A 7,230-nucleotide genomic window follows, 5' to 3' on the forward strand; every position below is an offset into this window, starting at 1 on the left:
GAGTTTTCAGTTTATGGTATTTCTGAATGTGAATTGAAAACAAACTTTTTTATATTAAAGCATAACGTCAAGCAAGTTTTTACATTCCATACATATATAGTAATAAGAACATATGGTAATAAAAATATACGGTAATAAGAATATACGGTGATAAGGATATACGATGATGAGAAGCTTACGAACAATACATAGATTTTTAGACGCAGATGGAATACTGGTATCTTATCAGTAACATTCACGTTTTATGAATGATAGTATTTACAATCATACTTCACGCATATATTGACAATACTTATCTTGTAGATAGTATCCATGTTGACGTGTGTCACACGTATCATATATCTATAACATTTCTATGTAAATGACAATAGTAATTATCTTGTAGACAGTATTCGTGCTGACGTATATGACAAATATGTGCCACATGTGTCATACGTGGCATATATGTGTCACAAATGTGTTTGATAGTAAATTTCGATAAATCCTCTTTTAAGAACTTAGAAGAGACATATATAAATGCAACCAAAATGAGACAAAATATTTCCTTCATTTCAGCCATTCCAATTCTCTGAAGTTATAACGCTGCACAATATGAGCACAGTCATGCCATGCTTGTCCGTTTACCGTTTCCTCCAAGGGTTTTGGGATCTTTGGTGTTCGGGTGTGAACGGGTATTTGTAAGGAGCTGTTGTAGTGTTAGATTGTGGTGCTTTGCACCGCTTGCTCCGAGATTTCGTGGAGTTAAAGTATGGTATGTGATGTCTGATTTCGGGATGATCAATCAGTCTTGTCGTGCTGGCAGTATATTAATTGAATAAAGGAACTAGTTGAATCATTCCATTTCTTTATCCCAAACTGAATCATCAGTTGCACTGTTATCGCCCTGCAATATCGCGGTTGAATCCCAGTCATCGTGGTGACAGATTTTTAGCTTTTGGGTAACTTTGCTTGCTTTACATTAGATATTCAACTTAAAAAACATAAAAAGCATAACCCTTACCTACTCTTTTGCTTCCACTGCACGAAACTTTTCAAATCTTTAACCCCTTTGGTTACTGATAGTAGCATGAATCATACATTTATTTTTTTCTTATAATTTTGATGAACATTTTTATTGCTATGAATTTTCTCGGCGTTTCCTACAAGTCTTTTTTTCTCAAAATTGAGATTTCTTCTTTGCTTTTTCATTGTCATTCGTTTCCTAGGTGACTTTTCCAGTTTTTGGCTTATGTGTTTATGTCCTGAAGCTGAAAGATTCTGATGCTCTTCTTTGCTTTGTGAAATAAAAGTTTCGAGCTTCTTTCGAATATAATTTTTACTAATTTGACCTGCTTCTTGTAGGGTCACTCAACGGGGAACGGTACACTATTTGGTTTGGGATGAGCTTCGCCGGAGTCGGAACGCGAGGTAACAGTCTATGTGTGCTTTAACAAGTTTTATTTCATGGACTAAAAGGTTGAAACTTTCCTCGGTAATCGTATTGTCTATTTTCAAACAATTTTCCTTGGTACCTGACTCGAAATCATTCTTTATAATGAGTCATCCAGTGGTAGATTTGAGTGAGTACGAAGTTTTTTTTGCTTTGATAACATCAAAAAGACGAGTGCTGTGAATAGTCGGTCATATTCAGCGAAAAAGTGAGTATTTGCCCCTAACAACTGAATGGGTGAGATGGGGCAGTTACTGTGAAGAGCGTTTGCTCCAGTCGGAAGGTTTCAAGAGGTTTATTATTGGTACCTCATTTAGGGTACGGAGATTTTGCCGGTTTGGGAAATTTCAACAACTTTGAAAGCAGTGTTGATCATCAGCAACCACCACACATTGCAATGGATGAAGGAGCTACCCCTCAACCGCTTTCGGGCAACGGTCGTCGCTCGGGCAACAGCACCTACAGCTTACAGCAGGTATGTAGATTGGAATTTGCATATCGATTTTTTTTCTCTGAATTTAAAGGATTCTCCAGTCATTTATTAATACTTGTTGTGGAAATTGATTATGGTATACGGTCGGGTGTGTTGCATGAGACGATCACAATTACAGGAAATTATTTGGATTAAGCAAGATTCGGCACAGATTCGCAATGCTGTTGTTCTGCTGGAAAAGGAAAAGGATAACTTACGACAAGCAGTTCGAAAACTCAAAGTCTGGCTTAATGCTTTTCCAAGTTTTGTTAAGCTTTTTCAAAGGAGAATGAATTTTTTCTATTTATGACACAATTTACAATTCTCTATGAGTGCGAGGAAATATAGAGTTTCTGTTTATGTTCAGAAATGGTGATTCTTATCATTTAGTATTGATACAAAACGATATTCATTATGGGATATGTTGATATTCCTGTTATCATGGGTTATCTGATAATTCGCAACGTTTCTCACATTCTCTTTTCTACTTTGGGGTATTGTTATCATGCTTCAGTTGGAAAATGCACGAGTGAAGCAGAAGGTGAAACGCATGCAGGAGACCATCAATGGGTTGAGTGGAGTATCAGCTGAAACGGATAATCTCAAAGTTGGAGCAACTGAGGCAGATTTGGATTATGATGATATTGGACGTGACTTCATCCTTGTGGGAGGTTTGCCGTTTCATTCAAAATTTGTCTCAGACATCATGTTGCATAAGTTGGAGTGACATTGTAAAAGGTTCTTATAAATTTTGTTCAAAGCTTTGTTTACAGGTGCGCAGGACCCTCTTAGTTTGAGATTCGAAGTAGCCATCCGAGATGAAAGAGGTATCGAGCATAAATCAGCTGAACGCTATTATTGGTAAAATTTATTTGTTTATGCTTAAATTCCTAAGTTTTTCCCTTTGAAAAGTCGTTTGGCACTGCAGGTTGGTGATTTTGAGGCGCCATGAGGTTGCTGTTTGTATTGTTAAAATGACTTTTAGGTACAAAATGGCTGAACATTTCGGAGACTCGGAAACGATGGCAAAAATCCTCGATGCTCCTTCCACAATCAAGGCAGAGGAAGCAATGAAGGATATTAAAGATTTCGATGAGGCTAAGTGGAATGAAGTAAATTGGAATCTTTCATCTTTTCTCATTTATTTCCTTCTTACTTATTTGTTTCTCATCTAGTCTTATTAGGATACATGTGGAAAAATATGTTTGCAGTTATGGCTAAGAATTCAACAGGGTTTTTGTTAACAAATTGGTTTTTCAGGTGAAAATGAATGTATGGGAAACTGGTCAGCGTCTGAAGCTCGAACAGACACGCTGGATTGCTAATCTTCTGGTCTATACCGGGAAGACATACATTGCCGTTGCTTCACAGGATAAAGTACTTGTTTAGAAAATGTGTAATGAAGACTTCGAGCTTCAGAATTTCGACGAGACTAAGTGGAGTGAACTTTTTAGACTTTTTTTTATTTTTTAGATAATTTAGAGTGCGGTGCTTCTTTGCAGGTTTTCGGTACAGGCTGGCGTAAAAATCGTGATGAAGCAAATAAGCCAATTTTCTGGGATGGTGAAAATCAGGGTGGTAAGGCTCTTATGAGACTTCGCCAGCAGATCAAAGAGACGCATACTTGGTCGGGACCATACGAAGAGCAGGCAGGTTTTTGCTCGTCTGTGAAAGTTCGGGCAAATGTCATGAATATACTGAAAAATTATATTGCTCAACATAAGTAAACATGATTTCTTCCCAACTGCGTGTGGCAGAAAAGATGTTGAATTGCATATTGTGAAAAAAATGTTTTGAATCTTCAGGAAATCGAAAAGCGTTTCAATGAGTTGAAGAAGTACATCTGGCGTCGTATTGATCCAGCACGTCGCCTTGGAATTCTGCGTGGGCGTGCGCGTGGCTTCGGACGTCGTGGTGGTTATGGCGGTCGTGGTTACGGTGCACCAAGCGCTGGTTTCCCGCAGGCAGTTCGTCATTAATCCAACAGTGTAGGACTGAAATTTGGCTTTGGATTATCAGAAAACTAGCGGTGTTCTAAAAGTGCTGATTTCTCTGCGTCACTATTATTTGCACAATAATAATAGCTGGTAATTATTTCCAATGGCGCATTTTTTGCAGTTTCTTGTTTATTTTTTTCTTTTTTCCCCACCCCGTTGATGTTTTTTGCACCGCTTTGTGGCGATTTATTCTTTTTTGATCCACAGCAATGCATTTTTTTTTTTTTTTTTTTTTGGACAGAAACATCTACTTCATCATGTACTGTCGTCGTCGCAACTGATGATGATATTGATGATCTTTCTGCTGGTAAATTATTCCATTTGATGTGATTGATTTTTGGCTCTTTCCATTGATACATTTGCAGCACTTTTTTTCTAAAGTCCTTCCGCGCATATTTTTTAGAAGTGAGAATTTTAAACGGAAAAAAACCTTTTCGATGTAACATTACTTTTAAGTTATTTCTTTTTCGAAATTCTATTTTTTCAAGATTTTCGTTTTCATGCAACAATCGTTTCTTTTTTCGATTTTCGACAACCCAATTATAACACTTTTACCTGTTACAGTTTTGTAATTAACGTTTCAAGACTTTATGTTTGCGGTTTGATACACAATGAGTTTTCGCGTTTTGTGTACTATCTGTGGTTATTTTTTATGGACTTGGAAAAAAAAAAGAAACATGATTATTTTCATGTCAACATGTGTTACTTGCAGTTTACACCCAAGTTAAATGAACGTCATGGATTGCGGTAAAATAATTTAAGGTATTGCTAAATCCCTTTGAAAGTTACACCGTAGCATATTATGTCTGTTAAAAAGATTTCTTTTTAATAATAAAATTTTCAATATACTTGTGATTATGCATGGCAGGTTACTATGCATTTAGTAAAAGCAGGTGTTTCAGATATTGCATCGAAGTTTAAGTTATACGGATAAGTTGGAATAGTTTCATATATGGATGTTGCAGTGCTAATTTACTGTTAGTGTCTTCAGTTTTACGGAAGTACTTTCAAATAGTTCTGCATGTGAAATTAGAATTGGAATGATGGGACAGATGGTGGGTATTGTTTGTGAGACGACTGATGACCGTATGTCCGTTTCTTTTTCCATTTGAAGTGATCAAGAAAGGGGTTTCTGTTTTATGTCAGATGCAAATCTAATTCCATCCATATTTAAATCCTACTTATATTAATCATTTAGATTTCTTGCCACTTCTTGTTTCTTTCTTGTGGAAAAGGTTTAAATTTTAGTGGAATTAAATTTTTATCATTTTGCGTTTACCATAGACAAATAATATCGTGATATCATGATATGAGGCATATATTATCTTGATACATTAACTGTTATCACTAGCAAAAATACAGTAAAAGAAAAAGAAAAAAAAGGTGAAAATAGGAAAGAGGAAATTTTAAGGATTTACGTAAAATCGATAATTTCCCAATCATAGGGATCAGTTGGTTGAACATTTAATGGAATACATTGTTTAAGACATTCATTAATAAAATTGTGTCGTGGCATTTCAGTTGGCTTTAAACTTTGAATATAATTATGACATTGTAAAAATGGTAGTGGTAATTGAGCACATAATTCTTCACCGGTAATTGTTGCTTTTTGTTTTATCATATCACGAGGCGCACTTCTTGCCCATGGTAATTTTGATAATGCTAATTCGATCTAAAAAAAGAGGAAAGGAAAAAAATTTCATATTTTACTTAATGAATTTTTTGATAAATCAAATTAATTAAATTTCTACTAACTTTTATTTTCTATTATATAAAAGAAAAAACGAGATTTCCGTATTTCTGCACAAATTTAAAGTACTATTTTATTATTTAAAATATTTTACTAAAATATACGAATGTTGCAATACTAACCTAATACATTATAATTAGGTATAACTTATGTTTACTTTTATTTTTATTTTTTTTGAATTAATAAATCAAAAGTTAATTAACAAGAGTGGGAGAAAATTCATTTCTAACATTTATGTAAAACTATTACTTTTTTTTCGCAAAAAGAAAATAATTAATGGATTCATTAGTTAAATAATAGCAAAAATTGTAACAAACAGATAATGTGATAATTTCCTTTCTTTAAATATAATTTGAAATTGTAATAATTAAAGAAAAAATCAAAGAAAGAGGAAGAGATAAAATTCAGTGAATTTATTAAACATTTATTAAATTCAAGCTAATTTTTTTCTTCTTTCTCTCTCTCTCTCTCTCACTATCTCTTCCTCTTTCTAAAATCATACAATCGAATAAATTAATCCCATCATATCGTCACATGGTCCACATTGATGTGTGACAATTGCATTCAATGAAGCATATCGTAAAGTTCCTTTAAATATTGATTTGAATCGTGGCATATGCCATTTACCATTTGAATCAATCACCTTTCGACACATTCCTTCAAAGTAAACAAAAAAAAAGTTAATATTCAAAATAAATTTTTTGTCTTTTTATTTTAAAAGAAAAGGAAGAGTTCGAAAGATTTTCGATTAGAAAACAAGAAAGGAAATGGACAAATTAAAGTTTTTCCTGCTTTTCTCCCTTCTTTTCCTTTGTAGTTAAATTAATTAATTAATTAGCGACAGGTAAATATTTTGCTTTTCCAAAAATTAATGATTAAATTGAGAGAAAATAACGAAAAGGATTTATTGCAATTATTTATTATGATAACAGCTAATTTTGATAGATTAACACTAAATATTCATGCCATTCATTCCTTTATATGATAATAATAATAATAATGTTATAAATTGAAAATACTTTTAAAAAAACCTTTTTAAAACGAAAATCTTTTTCTTTTTAAAAAAAATGATTTCTCTTTGTTTTTTCTCTTTTTTTTTGAAATTTATGAATTCAAAAAACAATGATTTTATTTCGTTTTTTTTTTTTTTAAATTTATAAATTAAAGTAAAATGAAAAAAGAATCAGAGGGCAAGAGAAATAATATGTTACCAAAATCAACAAGATAAATAATAGCTGTTTCGGGTATTACACCAATGCAACAATTTGATGGTTTAACATCACGATGTATATAACCTGCTTCATGCAGATACTGCAATGCATGCGCTACCTGCATTTATTTTCCATTAATTTCGACATTTTCTCTCCTTTTTATTTGCAAAACTATAAAAAATGTGATTGTCTATAACATTTCACATGTATCGTTGCAAATTTTCGAATTTTTGAAAGTAATTCAATTTTATTATGAAAAATGAAAAAAAAAGAAAAGAAAATTTATTATTATTATTGTTATTATTATTACTATTATTATTATTATTATTATTATTATCATTATTATTATTATTATTATTATTATTATTATT

At 32.7% G+C, this 7,230-nt stretch overlaps 2 protein-coding genes across 2 annotated transcripts in view; one reads left to right on the plus strand and one right to left on the minus strand.

Annotated features, from left to right (window-relative positions):
* The first annotated feature begins 892 nt into the window (after positions 1-892).
* On the plus strand, positions 893-4,745 carry LOAG_08772 (hypothetical protein). The gene is made up of 10 exons (XM_020447797.1): positions 893-938; positions 1,342-1,407; positions 1,747-1,904; positions 2,041-2,142; positions 2,416-2,572; positions 2,675-2,762; positions 2,887-3,013; positions 3,162-3,278; positions 3,404-3,550; positions 3,707-4,745. Exons 2-10 carry the CDS (start codon positions 1,380-1,382, stop codon positions 3,878-3,880), a joined length of 1,098 nt encoding a protein of 365 aa, XP_020302010.1. The 5' UTR covers positions 893-938; positions 1,342-1,379; the 3' UTR covers positions 3,881-4,745.
* Positions 4,746-5,312: 567 nt separating this feature from the next.
* The window catches only part of LOAG_17998 (CK1 protein kinase), a gene marked incomplete at both ends in the record, with an annotated part of 4,626 nt that continues 2,708 nt past the window's right edge, over positions 5,313-7,230 (minus strand). Inside the window, 3 exons of the mRNA XM_020450668.1 lie at positions 5,313-5,570; positions 6,151-6,305; positions 6,860-6,977. Coding sequence (XP_020305625.1) covers positions 5,313-5,570; positions 6,151-6,305; positions 6,860-6,977 — 531 coding nt within the window. The remainder of the gene's footprint in view (positions 5,571-6,150; positions 6,306-6,859; positions 6,978-7,230) is intronic.

Source organism: Loa loa (assembly GCF_000183805.2).
Source record: "Loa loa unplaced genomic scaffold supercont3.170, whole genome shotgun sequence".
In the NCBI taxonomy this organism is placed as follows: domain Eukaryota; kingdom Metazoa; phylum Nematoda; class Chromadorea; order Rhabditida; family Onchocercidae; genus Loa; species Loa loa.

Bases quoted from the DNA above. Each gene is read 5' to 3' on its own strand.
- LOAG_08772 (XM_020447797.1), top strand. From the start codon at position 1,380: ATGAGCTTCGCCGGAGTCGGAACGCGAG. The intron at 1,905-2,040 runs GTATGTAGATTG...TCACAATTACAG, and splicing joins GCACCTACAGCTTACAGCAG to GAAATTATTTGGATTAAGCA. The intron at 2,143-2,415 runs GTCTGGCTTAAT...ATCATGCTTCAG, and splicing joins AAGCAGTTCGAAAACTCAAA to TTGGAAAATGCACGAGTGAA.